The 26,781-nt window shown below is 40.5% G+C and overlaps 1 protein-coding gene across 1 annotated transcript in view; it reads right to left on the reverse strand.

Annotated features, from left to right (window-relative positions):
* Positions 1–26,781, reverse strand: part of CNTN6 (contactin 6) — a 361,761-nt gene that overhangs the window by 69,034 nt on the left and 265,946 nt on the right. Inside the window, exon 12 of the mRNA XM_029049898.2 lies at positions 774–901. Coding sequence (XP_028905731.1) covers positions 774–901 — 128 coding nt within the window. The remainder of the gene's footprint in view (positions 1–773; positions 902–26,781) is intronic.

Raw genomic sequence — 26,781 nt, forward strand, 5'->3', positions numbered from 1 at the left:
AAGATTCAATAAAGTAAAATAGACACTTCAGTTCCTAATTCTGTCCTTTGGGAATGTGTGTGTATTTTCATAATCAGGCTACGGATTATTTTGAAGACCTCATGAATAGGGAATTCTTTATTACTATTTTAAATGGTGTGGTTTCTATAGTTTTACATAGGTAGGGCTTTAATATGGAGCTTATGAGTTGCACTATTATTTAAGCTTAAGTTTTAGTCCCTGGCTCCTTTGAAGAGGGGTCTGTTCTGAACATTGAATGCTCAATACTGCACTAGTTTGACTACTTCTATTGTCTATAAATAATTGTAATTGTAAATAGGAAGAATGTTTCAGTATCCATAAACTCAGCATAACAAATTACAGATGGAGTGAATTAGTTCATCAAAGTCTGAGTAACCTAATACGGTAGAACATTCACTGATGCATAACAAATTCAAATATTTTGAAGTGGAAGGTATCTTCTATACTTAATGAGTTGTTGATGCTATGTTTGCAATTTCCTAAGAATATTCACTTCTAAACCTGGTTCCACAGGACTTGTCACTGTACACTAGAGAAGTTCAGTGACTCAGTGTTGCTGTATTGTCATGTCCAGAAACAATTCCATTTTGAGAGAGGCATCAGAAACTAACATCCACAGTGTTGATAATTCAGCTCTAGCATAAACCTAAAATGAAATTTGTTTCATCTCTTATTTAAGACTAAAGTGCATGTCATCAAACACATTATATATTTGCAACATTCATAAGGCACAAATGAAGAAAATAAAATACCTTTTACAACCAGGGTCCCAGTGTTCTTGGCAATGCCAAATTGATTTGTTGCTATACAAGTGAATGTTCCTGCATCTGATTTGGTAACATTATATATCTTGAGACTGCCATCTTCAAGGAAAAAAACTCTGAAAAAATACATTATTATGATTAAAGGAATATTAGGCTAATTTTACATACACTCTATAGCAACCTGCTTCCATATTTTTAATATTTTCAAAATCACGATTGCAATTTATTAATCATTGAAATACCTAATGTAATATCCTCTCCTTTATTACTGGCAATTTCACACACCTCATTTGAGAATATAAACACCATGATGTTTTTCTGACGCAATACGCAAAATGATTATCATATAATTTGAGGCATGGAAATGGAGATGTTATTTTGGGGAGTAAAAATCCATATTAGCATGTAGAAGAAAGCCTCTATTAGCAATATTCCTGCACACATAAATAGAAGGTACTACCACCCCCCTCTCTGCTTGAGAAATCAAGTACAACAGAAAATGAATCTTGATGGGCATGAAATTAGGCTTCACAGGAAGTGGTCTGTCACCCAGTGACCCAAATGGAATTTTTTCTTTTGGGTTCACATTCAGGCTAAAGCTTTTATACATTACCTATAATAGTCTTTTGGTATATGAAATTAGAGATCATAATACAGTATATAACTACGATGTTATTCCCATTCCAAATAAACTCACTTGAAAAGCATAAACTTTGCCTTGGAAAAACAAAGGCACACCTGTATTATATCCACCTTGAGGGTCAATATGGAGACATCTTTAGACTGTGAACCTAAGCGGGACAAGGACAGTCCCTGATCTGTTTATATTGTATTTATCCCAAGATTCAGTACAATGCTTGGCACGAAATAAGCACTTAACAATTACCACAATGATTATTACTTATCCCTGTATTCCCTAAAATCCTGCCTTAGAAGCCCCTGAACTCAGAATTCAAGCCTCTAACCAACACAGTGGACCAGAAGTCCATTTTCTGTGTGAAAGATAGAGAATTAAAGTTTGGAATATTAAAACCCCAAAAAGCATAACAGCAAAGAGTCTCTGAAAATGAGAAATTTATAAAGCTGACACTTTGTGAGGAGACAGTTGGGGCTGACTTATCTTTGTGCCTGATTCCTGATCTAAAGAAATGGCCCTTGCAGAACTATAGAACACATAGTTAGTAGAAGGTGAAAAAAATAATAATTCATTAGTATTCTACTCCAATCAGTACGAATTCCAAGAACAGGGTGTTGGTAAGACAGGATTTACATTCAATGAAGAGGAGAAACAGAAAAATTAGATGAAGGATGTTGCTCATTTGTATGGTTTCTGTTTCATGAAGTGTTAATTTCTACGTCGGAAATCGATTAGTCTAAAATCTTACCATTTTAAAAACATTATGACTACTCAATACTCCATCAAAAATGATGGATTCATTAAAATAAAAAAATGATTCATGAATGAAAAGGAATGTAAGACAAAAAAGTTGGCATTAGTATTATATCACTAATATGACAAATTATTTCATTTCATTCCAAATATTTCTTGGTTTCTCAAAATATACAGCACACAACAGAACTAATCCAGTTAATTATCCCCTTTCAAACATTGTTATGCTGTCAACAGAGTGCATGACAAAACTGTGATCTGAATGAAAATGGCAACTGATTTGGTGCTAATGATCACTGGTTGTGTTCAACTAACTGCCAGGTGAACAGAAGCATCGTACATGTACTTAATGTGTTCAGTGATCCCAGTATTATTTTTAAAAGGCAGCAACTGAGAGTTTGCGGTTTGTTCTGGTTGCTGAGATAACAGACAATCAGGGTATGTTACTTTTTAAAAATTTGGATTTCCATAGTTCATTAGGTCTGGATTGCCTTAAAATGTAATTGACCCATTAATTACAAATTCAGTAACTAAAGTGGACTGGAACCAGAGAGCAACCTCTGGCCACTGATTTTCCATAAAATATAACTCTTTTCTATCCTATTGTAATAATGGGTCCTTTGCTGGTATCTGCTATGACTTAATACCATCTGTGACCTTCAGCATCATGCAAATCCCACAAAATAGTATGTTAACGCACCTAACAGGACATATCTACCAATATGTAACTGATACCAAATTGCTAATCCTTTTTACTACAAACATCATTGCTTGATGTCATCTGGCAGTTAATAGAAAACTGTGGTCTAAAACTCTAGTAATTCTTGGAAGTGACTTTTCTTATCCACTTGATTTCTGGCAACAAGGAAGGAAATTAATTAGTCATTGACTAACGATGTGATTATCAATCATTCAGTTATTATAACAGCACATGAAATATCAGTAGGTGGTATACTCTATTTGGCAACATTACCCTTAAAGAAAATTCAGTGTGTCATTTCAAAATCATAACTAGATTAATATTTATTACCCTCCATCATTATTACACTCCACCGTGCTTAGCAGAGAAATTAAATCAAGAAATCCTACTGTCCCTGATGGGTGCAGCATGATTTAGTGGATAATACATGGGCCTGGGAGTCAGAAGGACCTGGATACTAACCCCAGATCTGCCACTTATCTGTTGTGTGACCTTGGGCAAGTCAATTCACTTCTCTGTTTCTCAGTTACCTAATCTGGAAATTGGACATTAAGACTGTGAGCTCCTCATGGAACACTGACTGTGTCCAACCTGATTAGCTTGTATTTACCCCAGTGCTTAGTACATTGCCTGGCACATAGTAAGCACTTAAATATCAAAAAAAAAAGTGACCACAGGATGACTTAAATTTTATTTAGGCAAAGATCACATTCTAAATTGAGCCACATTTAATGAATGCTCCATGAGTCCTTCTTCATACCAGATTTGGGTTCTTTATGCAAAATTTTAAGCTGACTATGCGAATTTTTCTTTACCCTGAAGATGCTCTTTAAAGTTTTGCTGATTGACTGACTACAGTGAACATAATTTCTCAAAAAATTCAATAATTTTTTAAAAAAATGTTATCTGTTAAGTGCTTACCATATGCCAGGCACTGTACTAATTGCTGGGTTTAAAACACAAGCTGATCAGGTTGGACACAATCCATGTCCCATGTGGGGCTCACAGTCTTAATCCCTTATTTTACAGATGAGGTAACTGAGGTAGAGAGAAGTTAAGTGACTTGCCCAAGGTCACATAGTAGAAAAGTGGCAGAGCTGGGATTAGAACCCAGGTCCTCTGACGCTTGGGTCCATGATTTTTCCATTAGGTGACATGCTTCTCACATTGGTTTTGAATGCTTAGCTCTATTTTAGTTCTAGTTTGTTATGGGCAAGGAACGTGTTGACCAACTCTTTTATATTGTACTCTCCTAAGGGCTTAGTACAATGTCCTGCACACAGTAAGCCCTCAATAAATACCACTGATTGATTGAATGAGAAATAAAGCTTGAATTTCCTAAAGACAATTCAAATACTCAAAGAAAGAATAAAATCCAAGATGTACCATAAGGATTTTCTAAAAGAGATCCAACAGTCCGGTATGAATTGGTCAAGTATGCAAAACTAATACTATCTTCTGAAAAGGTGGATCTCTGTTGCTTTTTTAGGATGTGCATTTCTTACTCTGAAGCCATTAGAGTAATAGCAGTAGCAGCAGGAGAAGCAGCAGTAATAATAAAGGCATTTATTGAGTGCTCACTGGGCACTACGCTATATGCACCTGGGTAGGTACAACAGAAGCATAAGACATGTTCCCTGCCCACAAGGAGTTTCCACTCTAAAAGGTGGCGGGGGGCGAGGAGGGAGAGAGAGAGAAATAGCTAGGTTCTAATTCCCACCTCTGACACTTGTCTGCTGTGTGTCCTTGGGCAAGTCACTTAACTTCTCTGTGCCTCAGTTCCCTCATCTGTAAAATGGGGATAAAACCTATGAACCCCAAGTGAGAGGTGGACTGTGTCCAACCTTATATATACTCTAGCATTTAGAACAGTGCCTGGCACATGGTAAGCACTTAACAAATACCATAAAAAAGAAAAAAAGAGATATAAAATTATTTATAAATAGGGAACTTAGTATAAATTAAAAGATCATTTGCTTGTGTATATATATATACATATATATATACATATATATACACGAGCAAATGATCTTTTAATTTATATAAATTATATATAATATATATATACCCACATAAATGCTGAGGGAGGGTTAAAATAAATATATATAAAGTGCTACAGGTGTTTGATGGGTTAAGGTGACTTGGGTTTTGAAGTTAATCAGGAAAGACTTGTTGGAGGAGATGCGATTTTAGGAGGGCTTGGAAGCGGGGGAGACCTGGGGTCTGTCAGATTAGGTAAGAGAAGGAAGTCCTGGCTGGTGGAACAATCTGGGTGAGGAATAAAGGTTGGTGAGTCAGGAGCGAGGTACAGCTAAAAGGTTGGTTTGGGAGAAGCAAAAGAGCTAGCTATAGAGTATGGGGTTAAGAGGGCTAACATGTAAGATACAGAGAGTTGGTGGATGACCTTTGAAGCAGAGTGTGAGGAGTTTTTGCTTGATGTGGAGGAAAATGGGAAGTCACTGAAGGGATTTGAGGAGAGGAGAGATGTGAGATGACACTTCAAAACGATGAGCAATGTGGCAGTGTATGTTGGTGGAAGGGGAAGGGAAGCTGGAGGCAGGAAGACTAGTCAAGAGGCTGATACAGTAGTCCAGCTGTGATATGACAAGAACTTGGATCAAGGTGATAGCAGTCTGGATGGAGACAAATGGGCAGGTGAGGGAAATGCTGTGTAATGAGAACTGGCAGGATTTAGCAGTAGCTTGAATGAGTGTTGGAAGATGATAAGGAACCAAGAATGACTTCAAAGTTGCAGGCTTATGGGACTGGGGCCGTGAATGGGAAAGCTGGAGGAGAGGGTTTAGGAGAGAGGCTGTGCAATTCCATTTTGGGGTATATTAAGGTGTTGGGGGGATATTTGAGTGAGCATGTCAAAATAAACTTCATGGCTTTCAGAAATCATTGTTGTTGCCTTATGCTGTCGAGTCGTGTCCGACTCATAGTGACACCGTAGACAAATCTCTCCCAGAACACCCCATTTCCACCTGCAATCATTCTGGTAGCATATCCATAGAGTTTTCTTGGTAAAAATATGGAAGTAGTTTACCATTGCTGCCTCCTGTGCAGTAAACAAGTCTCTGCCCTTGACTCTCTCCCATGCCACTCCTGCCCAGCACAGGTGAGCTTTGACTTGCCAAAGTTTCACCTAGCTTTGACTGCCCAAGCTAGCAATGGAATGGGTATGCCTCTGCTTGACTCTCCCTCCCGTAGTCGTGACTGGTAGAGTACTTGGAAACTCTCCAGGTGTGACCCTGAGAGGCTTCAGAAATCATTAGGCCACAAAAAAAAAAATATTGGCCCACATGGTTTTCATTGCCCACCTCCCAATTTTCTTGGTGCCATTTATCATCCCTCTCCAGTACTTCCATCTCTTGCTCCCAAAAATCATTAGGCAAAGAAAATGCAAGCATCTGCTTGCATAAAACATTTACAAGCTCCTTCTAAGTCACAGATTCACATGATAACATAAAAAAAGAACATAAAATGAGGTAGTGCATATCAAATCTCTTTGCATCAGTTTGCCTGATTTCCTTCAATTCTTTCTTGATTTATTTTAGGACTTGAATGAATGGGCTAGAGCTTTTGTGCCTGCATTAAAAATTATCTACAGCTTAAATGCTCTTACTATTCAACTCCTATATTGTGTCTGTCACTAAATCCTAACAGGTTTTCCTCCACAACTTTTCCAGAAGCTGGTCCTTCTTCAGCACTTATGTAGATATCTTTAGGATTAGATTATTATAATTTATTTATTCACATTGATGTCTGTCTCCCCCTCTAGAGAGTAAGTTGATTACGGGCAGGGAATGTATCTGCTAATTCCCTTGAACTATACTCTCCCAAGCACCTAGAACAGTGCTCTGCACATAGTAAACTCTCAATAAATACCACTGATTGATTGATTGATTTCTCTCCATCCAACCTCCACCACACTGATCTGTGGCTTGCCTTGCATCCTACTGACTCAGCCTCCTCACTTCATTCCCTGCCTCCCCTTTCCCCATTCCAGTCCTGCACTCTGATGCCCAGATTATTTCCCTAAAATGTTGTTCTGCATATGTTTTCTCACTCCTCATATGCCTTCAAAGGTTACACTTTCCACCCCCTATCAAGCAGACATTCCTGACCATTGGCCTTAAGTCATGACTTTACTGTTCCACTACACCCCAGCTCACACAATTCATTCCTCCTAAATTAATCTACTCATTGTGGTTTGTTCTCATATCATTTTTCTTTATCCCTTTCTCATGCCCTTACTTCGACTTGGACCTCCCTTCCCCTAAATAAGGATGAGGCCACCATCTCCAAAGCTTTTCTGTAATCATTTTGCCTCCAGAAGGTCATCCTATATTAATTTCTCTACTCCCCTGTTTTATTTTCCCAACCACCACCCAATCATTTTAGGCTAACCACTCACTATTCTACCTGTAATTTAATTTATGCCTGTGTCCTCCACTAGACTGTAAGCACTTTGAGGGCAGGTTTTGTGTCTTTGAATCCCGTTGTACTTCCCCAAGTATTTAGTACACTGCTTTGTGCAGGGTAAGTGTTCAGCAAATACTTTTGTTGACTGATATACTCACAACAATCCGTAACACTTATGTATATACTTCATTGCTTAATGTTGTCTTGTTTTTGTTTCACTCTGTTTTGCTCTGCCATCTGTCTCCCTTGATTAGACTGTGAGCCCGTCATTGGGCAGGGATTGTCTCTATCTGTTGCCAACTTGTACATTTCAAGCACTTAGTACAGTTCTCTGCACATAGTAAGCACTCAATAAATACTATTGAATGAATATCAACTTTTCTTCTTCCTATCTGTTCATTATTTTAGTATATCTGTAATCATGTCTACTAATTCTCTTGTACTCTCCCAAATGCTTAGTACAATACTCTATACACAGTAGATACTCAATAAATACTACTGATTGATCAGTTAGAAAGATTCATGAGATAGGCAACCATTCATCTGCTCAAAGGGGACTCCTTGTTCACTTTTTTTTTTTTTACCATAGAGTTTAGATAAGCAGTAAAACTAGCATCAGTATATACCAGCTTAAAAAATCTGAACTACCAAATTATAATAATAATATCACATACTTAAAAATAACTGGCCAACAAGAAAATATGTGTTGAGTATGCATAGAAATTCAAAGTAGGGCTTAGCAGGAATGCTATGCAAAGTATGAGTTTAAGGTCTATTTCTATCAACCAACTGGTGGTTCCAGATAAGAAAAGCTCCACACATGTGAATTAACTAGGGTGCTTTAATTGTTGTCACTTAATGTACATAGAGAAAGATAAGTTTATCTTTTCTCCTGTAGATTTGTAATATTCCCAAGAGATGTCATTTGAAGCAAAGGCAGAGACATATTAAGCAAAGATATTAAAAATATTTCATTTTCTTTTTAACAGTTTCTCTGGCATTTAAGAACACAGTCATGCTGCAACTACAGATAAGGACTGCCATAAAAAATAATTGATAAAAAAAGCAGATTTCAACATCTAATAGACAAAAGAAAATAGGTCCAGTAGAAGATAGTTTCAATTGGATGGTGGAGGAAGCTCTATACATGAGTGTAGAAATTGCTGGTCAAATTTATTTCTCTGAGGGTGCAAAGTATCACTGTCTGTAGAAGAACAGTCATATGGGTCTTAGTGGAACCCATTGGAACTTATTCAATTAAAAAAAAACAACAAAAAACAAAACCTTCCAGAAAGCTGTTGGCAACTATAATAATGTTGATATTTGTTAAGCGCTTACTATGTGAGAGCACTGTTCTAAGCGCTGGGGTAGATACAGGGTGATCAGGTTGTCCCACGTGGGGCTCACAGTTTTAAGCCCCATTTTCCAGATGAGGTAACTGAGGCACGGAGAAGTTAAGTGACTTGCCCACAGTCACACAGCTGACAAGTGGAAGACCCAGGATTCGAACCCATGACCTCTGACTCCCAAGCCCGGGCTCTTTCCCCTGAGCCATGCTGCTTCTCTATTGTCGTGCATGTTTTGGAGTAAATACATAATGGGCGTGGGGTGGGGGGCACAACCTGCAGAGAGACACCTGAAGGTAAGCTTGTAAAGACATCAAAGACATATTATTTTGCTCATCTTTCGAGTGATATATCTTACTCAGAAGTTATGATAGCACAGTGTTCTGGTATATTCATTCATTCATTCAATCGTATTTATTGAGTGCTAAATGTGTGCAGAGTACTGTACTAAGCTCTTGGAGGGTACAATTCAGCAACAGATAGAGACAATCCCTGCCCAACAACAGGCAGTACAAAGAAACAATACAAAGATTTCCAAATTATTATTATGGAAAACTCAGCACAGATTCTTTAGAGGTAGCTAGAAGAAAGTGTGAAAAGATGTACTGAAGGTCAACCTCAACACGTGCTCCATGGAATTTATGGCCTTCTAATTCATTCCTTCACTCAATCATATTGATTGAGCGCTCACTCTGTGCAAAGCACTGTACTAACATGCTTGAGAGAGTACAGTATAAGAACAGATATATTCCTGCTCATAACAAGCTCACAGTCTAGAGGGGGAGACAGACACTAATATAAATTAATAGATTAAATAAATAAATAAATTACAGATAAATAGGGATATATACATATGTGCTGTGGGGATGGATGGGAGGATGAATGAAGGAGCAAGTAAGAGCAGTGCAGAACAGAGTGGGAGAAGAAGAGAGGAGGGCTTAGTCAGGAAAGGCTTCTTGGAGGAGATGTGTCTTCAATAAGGTTTTGAAGGGGGGGAGAGCAATTATGTGTCTGATATGAGGAGGGAGGGCACTTCAGACCAGAGGTAGGATGTAGGTGAAAGTTCAGATGTAGGTGAGAGTTCAGTGGTGAGATAGGCAAGATTGAGGTACACTGAGAAGGTCAGCATTGGAGGAATGAAGTATGTGGGCTGGGTTGTAGTAGAAGAAGTAGGTGAAGTAGGAGGGGGCAAGGTGAGTAAGTGTTTTAAAGCCAATGATGAGGAGTTTTTGGTGGAATAGCAACCACCGGAGTTTCTTGAGGAGCGGGAAACATGGTCTGAATGCTTTTGAAGGAAAATTACTGGGGCAACAGAATGGAGTATGGACTGGAGTGGGGAGAGACATGAGGCAGGGAGGTCTGCAAGGAGGCTGATACAATACGCAAGGCAGGCTAGGATAAGTGCTTGCATTAATGTGGTAGCAGTTTGGACAGAGAGGAAGGGGTGGATTTGGGTAATTTTGTGAAGGTAGAACTGACAGATTTAGTTATGGGTTGAAACGAAAGAGTGGAGCCAAGGCTAATGCCAAGATTACAGGCTTGTGAGACAGGAAGGATGGTGGTGCCATCAACAGTGATGGGAAAGTGAGCAGGAGGACAGGGTTTGGGTGGAAAGATAAGAAGTTCAGCTTTAGCTATATTACGTTTGAGGTGAAGGGAGAACATCCAAGTAGGTATGTCCTAAAGGCAAGAGGAAATGTGAGACTGCAGAGAGGGAGAGAGAACAGGGCTAGAGATGTAGATTTGGGAGTCATCGGCATAGACATGATAGTTGAAGCCATGTGAGCGAATGAGTTTTCCAAGGGAGTGGGTGTAGATGAAGAACAGAAGGGGACCCAGCACTGAACCTTGAGGAACACCCACAATTAGAGGATGGAAGGCTGAGGAGGAGCCCACAAAAGAGACTGAGAATGCACAGCCAGAGAGATAAGAGGAGAATCAGGACAAGACAGTGTCAGAACAGCCAAGGTTGGATAATGTTCCCAGGAGAAGGGAGTGGTTGAGAGTGTCAAAGGAAGCTGAGAAGTCAAGGAGGATTAGGATGGATTAGAGGCCATTAAATGTGGCTAAGAGAGATCATTGGTGACCTTTGAGAGGGTGGTTTCTGTGGAGTGAAGAGAGTGGAAGCCAGATTGGAGGGCATCGAGGAGAGAATTGGAGGAGAGAAACTTGAGCCAGGGATGTAGACAGCTTGTTCAAGGATTTTGGAGAGGAATGGTAGGAGGGAGATGGGGCAGTAACTGGAGGGAGCTGTGGGGTCAAAGGAGGTTTTTTTTAGGATAGGGGAGATGTGGGCATGTTTATAAGCAGTGGGGAAGAAGCCAATGGAGAGTGAACAGTTTAAAATGGCAGTTAGGGAAGGAATAAGGGAGGGGGCAAGTGTTCTGATGAGGTACAAAGGAAAGAGGTTGGATGCACAGGTGGAGGGGGTGGATTTTGAGAAAAAGCTTGAGATTTCCTCTGGAGATGGTGTTGGGAAAGATGGGAGAGTTGAAGAAGCATCAGGAGAAGGGAGGGACTGGAGAGGGGCAGGGGAGTTTTTTGGGAGATCATGCCTGATAGTGTCAATTTTGTTGATGAAATAAGTGGCCAGGTCACTGGGGGCAAGGGATGGGGGAGACAGAGGACAGGGGACCTGAGGAGGGAGTTGGAGTCAGATTTGCTATTCAATCTTTTGAAAACAAACCCATTACTACAGCCAAGAAGAAACTTGCCAGCCAAAACTACCAGGGTTTAAACCTTCACACGCAATGTCTACCTCTAGGCACTTGGTAATTCACTGTTCATTATGGAACCAAGATTCATCCATCATATTTGATAGGTGACTCCATTATATCATTGATAGATTGATCTTTCCACTCGAGAAGTAGAATGGTCTAGTGGAAATAACACGGGTCTAGGGATCAGGAGGCCTGGGATCTAATCCCAGCTCTGCTTCTTGTCTGATGTGACCTTGGGCAGGTCATTTAACTTGCCAGTGTCTCAGTTTCCTCATCTGTAAAATGGGGATTCAATACCAGTGCTCCCTCCTTAGACTCTTAGCCCCATGTGGGACGGGGATTATATCTGACCTGATTATTTTATAGTTATCCCCCATGATCAATGCTTGAAACATAGTAAATGCTTAATAAATACTATTATTGTCACTTCTCTTTTCTGCCTGTCCTGTCAGACTTCAGTTCAAACCCCACTTAAAGAGTACTTTCCTTTTCTCTAACTCTTCAATTCCAATTTTTCCTTTCAAGGATAGAGTAAAACATGGTCAGCAAGGAAACAGAGATTTTTATCTGAATGATTAATGCCTCAGTACCCTATTTCGATTATTTGGCTTTAGAAATACACAGTATTCTAAAAAATGGTGGTGTGTGAACAGAAGGCAATAGCATTTGCTGTGTAATAGAGCTGATTTAAAAGTTTGAGGATATGGTGAGTTAGCTATTGTTAAATTCTAAAACTGAATGAATTTAGGGCATTGAACAATTATAAAATCTTGCTACTCAAAGTAGAGCAATCATGCTATTTTTATAGTTAGATTATTAACTGGTGTATTGCTTCCAATTCCATCTAAAGATAATAGTGTGGACCATGAAATTTTAATTGACTGTCTAATTTTACTGATATCTAGTAAATGTAAAATAGATTGGATTAAAATGAGTTAGATAAGAGGTAGAGAATGTGTATAAATTGTGATTTTTAACAAAGGTTTTAGGTAAAATGTCCCACTAGAATCCATCTTAGATCAAATTATTTATATTGTATTTTAATGATCTTTGCACCTGATTATCATATTTAGGGTATAATTTATATGCTAATCCTACTGTCATTTAATAAGCCATCTTCAAAAGAAAGCTTTCTTTATCTCAGAATAGATTTTAATGAGCTAAAAAAAATGACTGACAAGATGATCTGCAAATAAATACCAAACTAAGTTTACTCATTTGCATCAAAGCTAAAGTTGCTCTTTCAACTTGCAATACAATTTTTAAGGAACCTTGAGCCCCACTCTCTATCTGCAGATGTAAGGATAAAACTAGCTAGTAGCCAGCAGCCATTCACTCTGGGCCACAGTCAAACCAAAAAATGTGAGCTCTCAGGAGTGTGCAGGAGCAATCAGTGGATAGATGCTGGGGGCATTCTTGAACAGGGAGAGATTTTCCCCCTCTTCCCTATGTGAGAGGTAATGACAGCTTCAATCATAGCAATATTCCACTCCTTGGAATCAATTCAGATACAACTTTGAGATCAAACATGAAGAATCACTAATGTCATGGGCAGGGAACGTGTCTCTTAATTCTGTTGTATTGTAATGATAATAATAATCATGGTACTTGTAAAGCACTTACTATGAGTCAAGCACTGTTCTAAGCACTGGGTTAGATACAAGTTAATCAGGTTGGACACAGTCCCTGTCCCACTTGGGGATCACAGTCTTAATCCCCATTTTACAGATGTGGTAATTAAGACCCAGAGAAGTGAATTGACTTACCTAAGGTCACACAGCAGACTTGTGGCAGAGCTGGGATTAGAACCTAGGTCCTTCTGACTCCCAGGTCTGTGCTCTATCCATTAAGCCATGCTGCTTCCAAATGCTTAGTCCAGTGCTCTGCACATAGTCAGTGCTCAATAAATACCATTTATTGACTAATCAATGAAATCGAGGAAATAGAGTCACAGAAGAGAGAGATAGTGGAGGAATGGGGAAAAGAGAATATACTGACATCACACCAATAGATTTGATCACATTTGTAGTTAATCCTCCCAATAGGAAAGCCAATTGTATTTGGCAGAAATACAGGACTGGGTAGAACCCAGAGATGATCCCGACTGCAGATGGAGAGTGGGGAGTTCTGGGAGAGATGTGTCCATGGTGTTGCTATGGGTTGAAAACGACTCGATGGCATAAGACAAGACCCTTAGACAGATGGTGACATGGATGCTAAAAACACATTTAGATATTAAAACAATAGGGACTATGAATTATAGGTCATGCAGCACTTAAAAATAAGGTGCAAACAATTAGTGGGTCACAGAGCAGCCAATATTGAATGATCACTAGGGAAATGTTTTGTAGTGAACTTATCCTGAATGATATGGCCACACTTTCTGTGGTTGCATAGAAAAGGACCTCTTTGTGTTCCTTGCAAATATTTATGCTATTTCCTAAGATCTTAGGATACACACACACACACACACACACACACACACACACACAGTTGATCCTTATCAATTCTGTTATATTGTACACCCCCAAGCACTCAGTACAGTGCTCTGCACACAGTAAGCACTTAATAAATATGATTGATAGTGGCAAACTGCTTTTGGCCCTTAAATCAAAGTTATGGTAGACAATGTCCAGACAGGGAAGGTTTTTATGATTATTTGTAGGAAAGAGAAGTAAATTTAAAGGAAAATACTTGATGAAGTAGAATCATGCACTTGTTCAAGAAGGCACAATTCAAAAGTCATTTCCCAGGCAACCTGTTCTAATGCATCTAGGGAAAACTAGGTCTGTAGGACATGAAACTGCCTTTTCCTCAATTCACAAAGACAATGGGAATATATTTTTTGAGAACCTGAATAAAGGGATCATTTGCATGAGCTGGTTATTCGAAGATGCTTGAGCCTCTCCTTTTCACAGCTCACTGAAAGGTTTAATTGGAAGTAACATTGCATTACCTTCAGATTAGAAACAGATTTTAATTTAAATTGGAATGGCATGTCATCCCAACTGGCAATGGTTGTATTTGCAGACCCCCAATTATTGTGTAAAGATTTAAAGCATCTGACAATTTTGTAAGTTTCTGATGGCAAATTGCCAACATTTTGCACTGCCTCTGCACCGGCTGTCCGATTGATAATGTGCAGGTCACCAGAGCATCATCTCATTCATTACCCAAAGTACATTCTCCTGTCAGTTAAACATACATGTGGCAGTTCTAGTTCAGAGATAACACTCCTGAAGGTGAAATTCTTAGCAGGGTGTGTGACTATATTTGATGACACCAATATGTGAGACCAAACCATCTTTTTGGCATTTTATTTAGAGAAATATTGGTCCTTATAATACAGCTGCATTTGCTATCTAGAATGCCAAGCACAATTAGCTTTTCTCTCATTTTGTATTATAATCTTCTCAAAGATTTGGTATCTGTGGTATTTGTTAATTTCCAAGCCCTGTTCTAGGCTCCGGGGTAGATACAAGATAATCAGGTTGGATGCAGTCCCTGTCCCACATGGGGCTCACAATCTAAGAAGGAGGAAGAACAGCTAATAAATTCCAATTTTCTGTTGAGGAAACTGAGGCACTGAGAAGTTAAGTGACCTGTCACACAGTGGCAGAAATGGGTTTAGAATCCAGGTCCTCTGACTTCAAGGCCCATGTTCATTCCACTAGACTATTCATTTTCTCATTTTCTCTATTTTTTCTATACACACACACACACACACACACACACACACACACTCCAGCAATTAGTACAGTGCATGATGCATAGTAAATCCTTAAAAAAATTCCACTACAATCATGATAATTATTATAATTATTGTCCCTCTTTCCCAGTGAGAGTGAGGGAGAGATTGCCACAATGTTGGTGCACTGACCGCTTTTCAAGACATCACTTTTGGGAAGAATAATAATAGCAATAATAATCTGTCTCATAATGTGATGGCACAGAGGTGGCATTGATGGAACTGGCTTAGAAGTTGAGTGTTGTTGCTATATGTTTAGGTCTTGTAGGCATAATAAAAATTTGGACACTAATTGATCCATAGACCTTCAGAGTGATGGTTGATGGTTGCCCTCTTTGACATTCATCGTAATGGTTAAGGTACACCATCTAACATCCCTGACACTCCCTCTTGTAACTCATTACAGACCAAGAATTATGGCCTTCAATTTATCTCAAACCCTCTTTGAACTTAGCGATATTTTCAGGCTGCACAACTTTCTGTGGTAATGAATTGCACATTTACCACCTGTTGTGTGCAGTGTTTATTTTTGCTTGTTTTGAACTATCACTTTTTATCTTCAATATGCTGGTCTTATTTTTGTGGGGTTTGGTAAGTAACAATCCTATATTCACACTGTTTACCCCCTTTTGTAGACTTCAAACATGTATCATAGTGTTTGTCTTTTCCAACTGAGGAATCTTGACATATCCCTAGGATGCCAACCCATCTGCCTGACAGACAGATGGTATGTAGGGCTTTTCAACCCTTTAACTCTGTTTCCCTATCCCATAATCACCCTGAGGCATCCCAAGGCACTACCTAGACACCAGGAACACAGAAGGGCCAGGATCTTTGGACAATGCTGTCAAATGGGAAGATTACCAGATCAATCATTGTATAATGATGCATCACTTCAAAAATACCATTTGCACAATTTCAACCAAATGCATTCAGAACCTTCTGTGCTGAATTACAACAAATAGAACTGGTATCAAAACCCCCAAATGTTATCTGGATAAAGCATGATATATCATAAAAACCCCTAAGGAGGTGGGAGAGTCTATAAAATGATTTCACCTGCCACTGGACCTTCCTCTTGCTAATATGACCAATGAATTTACCTTTTTAGTGACATCACATGTCTCTAGATAGCTCTGATTGGAACAAATGGGTTTTTTTTCCCTAACGAAGAATGTATTTCATATATTAACTATCAAGGTTGAACATCAAGCTTATCTGACTTAACACAGTGAGAAAGATCTTGGAGAAATAATGATGATTAATTATAATCGTGATATTTGTTAACCATGTACTATGTGCCATACACTGTACTGCACAGTCTAGGTAGAAGGAAGAACAGGTATTTAATCCCCATTTTACAGATGAAGGAACTGAGGCACAGAACAGTTAAGTAACTTGCCCAGGGCAAGACAGCAGGCAAGTGGCAGAGCTGGGATTAGAATCCAGGTTCTCTGACTCCCAGACCCATGCTCTTCCCACGAAAACCTCAGGGAAATTAATTGCTATTTATTGAACAATTACTGGGTACAGAGTAGTGAACTAAACACCTGGGAGACTACAATGGAGTTGGCAAAAATGTTCCCTGCCCCAAAGGAGCTTACAGTCTAGAAGGAATATAAATTAACATGGTTATGTTTCTAGTGAATTATGTCTCTCTCAACACAAGACATTGCATGACTGGAGGAGGATTTAATAGTCTCTTATGGCAAAATTTTGATTTTTTAATTTCCTGTCCAAAAAAACCTACATGAGAACTTGAAAATACAATGAAGTAATGTTGAAAGCAGGTATTATAACAAGAAGAGCAGTTTGAATATTATGAAGTCATTTGGTACTTGTTTTTATTCATTTTATGTTGAGTTTTTAATTTGAATCTCTTATTGTTTCAAGCTTTGCAAAACAAAATTGTGTTTGCAACTAATTGCATGCTCATTTGGCTAATTGATCCCAGAACACGCATAACTGAAGAAGCAATGCATCCTAACATGTAACATGAGGCTGAATGTGATGAGTTGTGAGTCCCCAAAACACTCAATCCCCTGGAGTCAATTGACTGACTGCCTTGTTTGTACTACTGTCAAACTATCATTTGTAAACTCAGCTGGAAATGACGAACATCAAAAAAGATGTCTTCTCTACCAGCCTTGTTCAATATTTACTCTTATTTCCAATATAATGGTTCATATCCAAATAACTATTAGTTATTTAAATATTAGTTGCATGAACTAATATTGGAGGAATACCCTCCACTCTACCGAGACTGCTCTCTCTAAGGTCACCCATGACCTCCTTCTTGCCAAATCCAATGGCTCCTACTCCATTCTGATCCTCCTTGACCTCTCTGCTGCCTTTGACACTGTCGACCATCCCCTCCTCCTCCATACCTTATCTCACCTTGGCTTCACGGACTCTGTCCTCTCCTGGTTCTCCTCTTACCTCTCTGGCCGATCATTCTCGGTCTCCTACGCTGGAGCCTCCTCCCCCTCCCATCCTTTAACTGTTGGAGTTCCTCAAGGGTCAGTTCTTGGCCCTCTTCTGTTCTCCATTTACACTCACTCCCTCGGTGAACTCATCCGCTCTCACGGCTTTGACTACCATCTCTACGCAGATGACACGCAGATCTACATCTCCGCCCCTGTCCTCTCCCCCTCCCTTCAGGCTCGCATCTCCTCCTGCCTCCGGGACGTCTCCACCTGGATGTCGGCCCGCCACCTAAAACTCAACATGAGCAAGACTGAGCTCCTCATCTTCCCTCCCAAGCCCGGTCCGCTCCCAGACTTCTCCATCACCGTGGATGGCACGACCATCCTTCCCGTCCCGCAGGCCCGCAATCTCGGTGTCATCCTTGACTCGTCCCTCTCGTTCACCCCACACATCCTATCCGTTACCAAGACCTGCCGGTTTCACCTCTACAATATCGCCAAGATCCGCCCTTTCCTCTCCACCCAAACGGCTACCTTACTATTACGGGCTCTCGTTATATCCCGGCTAGACTACTGTGTCAGCCTTCTCTCTGACCTCCCTTCCTCCTCTCTCGCCCCGCTCCGGTCTATTCTTCACTCCGCTGCCCGGCTCATCTTCCTGCAGAAACAATCTGGGCATGTCACTCCCCTTCTTAAACAACTCCAGTGGTTGCCTATCGACCTCCGCTCCAAACAAAAACTCCTCACTCTAGGCTTCAAGGCTCTCCATCACCTTGCCCCTTCCTACCTCTCCTCCCTTCTCTCTTTCTACCGCCCACCCCGCACGCTCCGCTCCTCTGCCGCCCACCTCCTCACCGTCCCTCGGTCTCGCCTATCCCGCCGTCGACCCCTGGGCCACGTCCTCCCGCGGTCCTGGAACGCCCTCCCTCCTCACCTCCACCAAACTGATTCTCTTTCCCTCTTCAAAACCTTACTTAAAAATCACCTCCTCCAAGAGGCCTTCCCAGATTGAGCTCCTCTTCCCCCTCTACTCCCTCTGCCATCCCCCCTTTACCTCTCCGCAGCTAAAGCCTCATTTTCCCCTTTTCCCTCTGCTCCTCCACCTCTCCCTTCCCATCCCCACAGCACTGTACTCGTCCGCTCAACTGTATATATTTTCGTTACCCTATTTATTTTGTTAATGAATTGTACATCGCCTTGATTCTATTTAGTTGCCATTGTTTTTACGAGATGTTCTTCCCCTTGACGCTGTTTAGTGCCATTGTTCTTGTCTGTCCGTCTCCCCCGATTAGACTGTAAGCCCGTCAAACGGCAGGGACTGTCTCTATCTGTTGCCGACCTGTTCATCCCAAGCGCTTAGTACAGTGCTCTGCACATAGTAAGCGCTCAATAAATACTATTGAATGAATGAATGAATGAATGAATGAACCTATAATCAGACCATTTACCTCCACTCATTTCTAGAACACTATAGAATTCTCACTTTTCCATAAACAATTGTAGATGGACTGAAAGGAATAAAAGCTGTTATGCCAATTACACCATATGGAGAAGAATGGGTGACCTGTTGGATACTCTGGCAATCAAATACTCAGATGGGCAATGTAATGTAATAAAAATTCACTCCACACAATGAATCTGTGATTTGTTGCTTGGATAATGGTGAGCTAGACACTGTTGTCATTGGGTGGTGGCAAACATGAGGCAGGATTGATAGGAAATTCCCAAGAAACAACTCTAAATTTATCAAAGGTTTGTTAAAGCAATACTTTCTCTCTGACCTTCTCCCCCAAAGTCAGCTAGAAATAATGATGCATGTTTCTTATTGTTCAAAAATAGGTGGACCAATAAGATACTGGTTTTATTTCAATCAGTTCAATTATTTTTATGGAGTGCTTACTTTGTGCAAAGAACTGTACTAAATGTATGATATAACAGAGTTGGTAGATGTGTTCCCTGCCCACAAGGAACTTCCAGAAGTCACAGAAGGATGTGGTAAAGGTACAAAGAAGGGGAGGTTAGGCCAAATTACCAAAGAAGCATAGAGAGGAACTACATTTATGCTGGAGCAAAATTGAAAAAGTGAAAGCTACGAAGAAGGTGGATCTATAATAAGACATGGGAAACAAATCAAAGCACCAAAAAAAACACCAAACTCCTCAACCATATCAGGCAAAGGAGATGAACCAGAGAAAATGTTGCCAACTTCGAAGTCCTCCTAGGAAGCCAAAAGGGAAAGCAAATATGACTAGCTATGAAAAAGAATATGCTTTTAATACTGTTGTGTTATTTTCCTTTTTCCAAAATAATTAGGTGAACAGCTGTAGAGAATAAATCCCAAATAAATGGTATTTATTAAGCCCTCACTATGTGTTAAATGCTGGGGTAGGTGCAAGATAATCAGATTAGACGGTTCCTTTCTAAAAGTGTTCACCATCTAAGGAGGGAGAACAGACAATTTAGCCCCATAAATACAGATGTGAAGACTGAGGCACAGAGAAGTTAAGTGACTTGCCCAAGGTCACAGAATAGGCAAGTAACAGAGCTGAGGCTAAGACCTGGGCCTTCTAAAGGGCAGCCCCAAATCCTTTCTACTAGCCCATACTGAAAGGTTGGAGAGATGAATGAGTAGAGGAAGAAACAGTTACAAGGCTCTGTGTTGCCTCCAGTTAATCGTATTTATTGGGCACTTACTGTGTGTGTGCATATATATGTGTGTGTGTGTGTATGTATATATAAATATATATACACACATATATACACACACTGTGGCATTTGTTAAGTGCTTACTATGTGCCAGGCACTATACTAAGCAGTGGGGTGGATACAAGCAATTTGGGTTGGACACGTTCCCTATCCCACATGGGGCTTACAGTCTCAACTGCCTTGTTACTGATGAAGGAACAAGAAGAAAAAAGTGAAGTGATTTGCCCAAGGTCACCCAGCAGGCAAGAGGAGGAGCTGGAATTAGAACCCATGACCTTCTGACTCCCAGACCCATGCTATATTCCCTATACAATGCATAGCACTGTACTAAGCACTTGGGAGAGTACAATATAACAGAATTGATAGACACATTCCCTGCCTACAACTAGCTTACAATCTAGAGGGGAGACAGACATTAATATAAGTAAATTATGGATATGTAGATAAGTATTGTGGAGCTGAGGGAGGGGTGAATAAAGGGTGATGAAGAAGGAAGTGGGAAAAGAGGAAATGTAGGCTTAGTTGGGGAAGGCTGCTTGGAGGAGATGTGCCTTCAATGCAGCTTTGAAGATGAAGAGAGTGAATGTCTGTCAGATATGAAGAGGCAGGGTGTTCCAGGTCAGAGGCAGGATGGTGGGCAAGAGGTTAGTTGTGAGAGAGATGAGTGACATACAGTGAGTAGGTTGGCATTAGTGGAGTGAAGCGTGTGGTCTGAGTTGGGGTAGATAAGCAGTGAGATAAGGTAGGAGGGGGCAAGGTGATTGAGTGCTTTAAAGCCAACAGTAAGAAGTTTCTGTTTGGTGAGGAGGTGCAGTAGTTGGAGTCAACCGCTGAAGGTTCTTGAGGAGTAGGGAAACTTGGACTGAATGTTTCTTTGGGAAAGTGATCCGGGCTGCAGAGTAAGGTATGGGCTGGAGTGGGGAGAGACAGGAGGCAGGGAGGTTAGCAAGGAGGCTGTTGCCGTAATCAAGGCAGGATGGGATAAATGCTTGGGTTAATTTGGCAGCAATTCAAATGGAGAGGAAAAGGGCAGAATTTAGCAATGTTGTGAAGGTTGAACCGACAAGATTTAGTGACAGATTGAAAATGTGGGTTGAATGAGAGAGATGTCTGCTTGGTACATGTTACGTTTGTGGTGTGGGCAGGACATCCAAGTAGAGATGTCTTGAAAGGTCTAGGAAATGGAAGACTGTAGAGGAGAGAGAGATCAGGGCCGGAGATGTAGATTTGGTAATCATCCGTATAGAGATGGTAGTCGAAGCCATGGGAGCAGATGACTTCTCCAAGGGAGTGGGCATAGATAGAGAATAGATGGGCTTCCAGAACTGAAACTTGAGGGACTCCCCCAGTTCGTGGGTGGGAGGCAGAAGAGGAGCCCATGAAAGACTGAGAATGAGCAGCCAGAGAGATAAGAGGAGAATGAGGACAGTGTCAGTGAAGCCAAGGTTAGATAATGCTTCCAGGAGAAGGGAATGGTCTACAATGTCAAGGCACCCGAGAGGTCAAGAAGTATTAGGATGGAGTAGAGTCCATTAAATATGGCAAGAAGGAAATCGTTGGTTACCTTTGAGAAGACAGAAGACAGGGTGAAGGGGACATAAGGCAGTTTGGAGAGATTCAAAGTGAGAATTCTCTCTCTCTCTCTCTATATATATATATATATAAATACATATATGCACTTTCATGGAATTCAGCGCTTGAATAGATTCCACAACCACCTCTATCCAGATGAACTCCAAATTCATCTCTCCAAACCTGACCTCTCATCTGCCTTCTGGCTTTGTATTTCCAGATCATCTCCACCTCGATTTCTCACCTCAAACTCAATATGTCCAAATCTGAACTCATCATCCTTCCTGAAAACTTCTTCCCCTGTCTTTACTGACAGGGCCATTATCATCCCTGTCATGCAAGCTTAAGCCTTGTAGTCATGGAATGAATCATCTTCGACTTCTCTTTCTCATTAGCCTGCCAGATCCAATCTCCCACCAAGGACTCCTGATTTTTCCTCATTACTTTTCACTAGCTTGCTATTCTCTATCATACATGCACACACTGATTTTCCCCAGACCATGGTGACTTCCATTTACCACTTGCATTCTTGACTCTCAGCCTCACGGCTGTCCACTAGTCCCACCTAAGTCCTTTCTGACTTCACTATACTCCAGAGTTCACTTTACCCAAGACTAACCTCCTCACCATCTCCCATATTAAATTCCCAAGTCTCTGATCTATAACCAAAATGCCTTCCTACTCATCAGACCATGTTTCTTTCCCATGCTATTAAAACCTAACACCATGAAACCTTCTTTGATTATTCTCCAGCTGTGTTCATCACACTAAAAACAACCACCAACTCTGAACTTAAATACCCATCTGTAAGTTTATGTATGTATTTTTGGTTTATTTGATTTTGTACTTTGTCTGGTAATATGTTTGTTTATATTTTCTTGTAATCTCCTATTAGAGTGCATGCTTCTCAAGTGCAGGAATTTTTATTCTTTTCTTGTAATTGTCTTCAGGACCTAGGAAAGTGCATGGCCTAAATTAGGGTTAATTAAGTGCTATTGCTGAGACTGATTAAAACCAAGTTTCATTTGAAGTAGAAGTAGAAGGTATTATACTTTTGGTGTACTAGGTAATTAGTAATTTATTCAAATCAAGAATAAAAGTACCATTTACGCTAATTAAATGAACCATTGATATGTCTTATCTGCAAATCTCAGCTGTTAATCTTTAATGTAGATTATAGAAAATATGACTGTCACTGCAGAAATTCAAAACAGACATTGAAAAAACTGGGTGTTGATCCAGTGTCTATTATATATGAATTGGAAAATTAACCAAACAGTTATTAACCTTTTTATGTGATTGGGAGATAAATTGAATAGCCAGAATAGGAAAAATAACCAGAGGAAAGGGAAGCAATGAGTAGAAGGGACAAAAGGAGATAATGCACTCTGTTATCATGAAGGTCCCATGACAGTCTGGCAAATTTCCCCTCCTAAAAAAGGACCTTGAGCACAACGTTTCATTTTACCTGACTCACTTGCACACATATATATAAATCTCTCCAACCGTCCCCTCCCCGCCCCACCTCTCATTTCCACATGCTCTGCCCTCCCTCTTCTTTTCAAGGCACCTACGTGGTTTGCTTAGGTAGGCATCTGCCCCTACCCCTTCTCCCAACCCACTGAATAAATTTGCTGTCAATTACCAGCACCACAGGATGTTGGGGAAGCTTGATAGGGTGCTTTTCCCCCTAGTCTCTGCAGCTTTGGTCATCGTGGGAGGCCAAGCAATTGTAAAATTAAAAAGAACATTTATGCCAGTTTATGCACCACCACGACCATAACTCTTCCCCACCACCCCCAAAGTGGGACACAGTGGAGCTGAGGGGATGTGGGTGATTGCAAGCTGCTTGAGGGCAGGGTTTGTATTTATCAACTCTACCGTATTGTACTCTCTCAAGCACTTAATACAGTGATCTGCACACACAGAGCACTCAATAAATACCACTGATTGATTAGATTGGGTGATGCAGGAAAAGGGGCTATCTGTGCCAAAAAACAATTATTTTATCAATCAACAATACTTACTGAGCACCTACTGTGTGCAGAATAGAGCCTATTATAAGCACCTGGCTAATCCTGTGAAAGGGAAATGAAGGAGTCAAGAGGATCACAAAAGGAGGGGTGATTGGGGAGACAGGGAGGGGCAAGTCAGCCATGTGTAGAACTTTAAGGAGCAGGAAGATTGTGCCAAAGGGAGGTAGAGTGGGGAGGGCAAGGGGTTGGGTTAGCTTGTCACCACAATGTCATGTAAGCTTCTGGAGGGAACACTGGTACAGCACTTTTCTGAGGATGAAATTGGAAATCACTGTTGCTATGCTAGTCTTCTTAGACTGTGAGCACCTAGTACCAGGAATTGTTTCAAATCGCTTTTTCTAGATCCTCATGCAAGGTAGGCAGGCAATAAGTATTTGTGATGATGCTTTGTTATATAAGCATATATGTAGATGAAAACACATTAATGCCCCACACTCTCAAAATCTGATGAATTTCTCTTTGGCAGCATATGGGTTGTAGGAATATTCATTTTATTTCTCTGGCCTTTCACTAATAGCTGCAGGTCAGAGCCCCATAAAACCCTATAATTAAATGGATAGGAGAATCTAGCAGAAAAAAATAAGTATCTTTTGGTTAGAATGGGAAAGAACAGGTTAAAAAGGTAAATTTTATGGTTTTTAATAGCCTGGGGCTCTGTCAGGCTATGACAGGCAGGGAATTCTACAGGGATTTATGAGACATATCCACCATTCTGGTAGAGGAAGGGTCAAAGCAGAAACCAAGGTGCGGTGGGAAAGGGATAGTAGGAAGAGTGTTGAGGAAAATAATTCAGGGCAGCCTGGAGAGTGACACACAGGAATTTAACTTGTTACAACTCCATATGACATAGGTAAGAGCATCAGATGGCTCCTGACATCTTCAGCATGTATTCCTCCAGAAAGACTCACCTTAACAAGGCTCTCAGGAGTTGAATATGAACAATTTAAAATTTTACTACAACCAAGCTGTACAGAAGGGAAATTGTAATAAGTCTAGTATTATGCAGGCTGTCATTCTTCCTTAACATGGGAACATATGGTTCATTTGTCTATTTGATACTCACACTACCTGATGTACTAAGCACTATTACATTAAGTAGTTGATGATAACAAAATAAAATTAGGCTTATTTGCTTGTTCCATTATGAAGTTCTCTACGGAGGAGGAAGGTGAAAAAATGAGTTGTTGCCAGGAGAAAGGCTAGTGAGAAGCATTTTTTGCCATTCGGATTCATATTTGGAAGTTGGCATGAGGGAAACTAAAATAAAAAAAAGTCTGCACAATAGTGGAATGCATAAATAGGAGTAGAGCATGCTGCAACCATGACAAAATATGTCCACTAAATTTGGTATTTAACTGACTCCTACTAAAATTTTCTCTAATTTTGGGCTCCAGAATTTTCAAGGGACATTGGACACTAGATAGGGTCAAAGAAGAACCACTTAGATGGAAGATCTGAGGGAAGATTAAAAGAATTGTGATCATTTGACTAAAAATAGTCATATGATGTGAAATTATTCATCTTCATGAATGTGAAAAGTTGTTTTCAAGCTCCTCATGGCCAGCCAATCACTTCCACTGACAACAGGAAAAATGAAGTCCTTCATGTACTTGAAAGATGTAAATTAGGTAGAAGGAAGAATTTCCTGACATGGAGGTTGTTAAAGTATCTGAACAGTTTACTGAAGATGATTTTGTAATCTTGACAGGAAGACCTTAATAACTTTATTAATAAGGGCAGGGCAAAGAAGTGGCAAGCCTCAAATACTGTCTAGCTCTTTGGTTAAATTTATGAGTCACTCTAAATAATGTCAGGTTTACAAACTCTTCTTTTATGCCTGAAAGTGGGGAATTATGTCACAAATATAAATTGTGGGTTGAAACACTCCCCTCCCTTCAACTACCAAACTCTCACTCCTTAGCAAACTCTAAGGAAGCCAAGCCTTAGGTACACACAATGCACAGAAGAGGTGAGAGGAGCAAACCTCTTTGCTAAACTATCCCCAAGCACCTCACCCATTTTTAAATAGAAAAAGCACATTCTGATCAGTACCCATGTGGAAACTAAATGCCAAATGCAGGACTGTAACCAACGGCAGCTTGAGCTCATCACCGTGTGCATTCAGCTGGGATTCTTCAGTCATACTAAACTGAGCTAAGCCACAAAATCTGCACACAGGCACAGAGCAGTCCCCTCTCCACTTATCCAAGAATTGCCTGGGGGCAAATAGGAACGCTTTGGAAATGCTGAAATGCCTCACAATTGGAGAGAAAAAGTAGGGATGGATGGAGTTTTAAAATTGCAGTGCTTACTAGCAAGCTGAGTCTGTCTCTCCCCCTAGAGTGTAAGCTCCTTGAGGGCCAGGATAATGCCTACTCAATCTGTTGTACTCTCCTAAGCACCAGTTCGGGGCTCAGCACAGAATAAGTACTCAATAAATACCATTAATTGGGCAGGGGACATTTAGAAAAGTGACATGGGTTAATTCATTTCTTCACCACACTGCTCGTCTGTAACTGAGGGAATGAATACTGGATACGGGTCCAATTTGTGCCACTGACCTGCTGTGTGACTGTGGGCAAGTCACTTGGCCTAGCTCAGGTTCCTCATCAGAAGCAGCATGGTTTAGTGGTAAGAGCACAGGCTTGGGAGTCAGAGGATGTGGGTTCTAATCCAAGCTCTGCCACTTGTCTGCTGTGTGACCTTGAGCAAGCCATTTAACTTCTCTGTGCCTCAGTTACCTCATCTGTAAAATGGAGATTAAGCCTGTGAGCCCCACGTGGGACAACCTGATTAACTTGTATCTACCCCAGAGCTTAGAACAGTGCTTGACACATAGTAAGCGCTTAACAAATACCATAATTAGTATTATTATTATCAGCAACAAAATGGGGATAATAATACCTGCCTTCATATTTCCCTTACAG

The sequence above is a fragment of the Ornithorhynchus anatinus genome, chromosome X1 (genome assembly GCF_004115215.2).
Source record: "Ornithorhynchus anatinus isolate Pmale09 chromosome X1, mOrnAna1.pri.v4, whole genome shotgun sequence".
NCBI classification, from domain to species: domain Eukaryota; kingdom Metazoa; phylum Chordata; class Mammalia; order Monotremata; family Ornithorhynchidae; genus Ornithorhynchus; species Ornithorhynchus anatinus.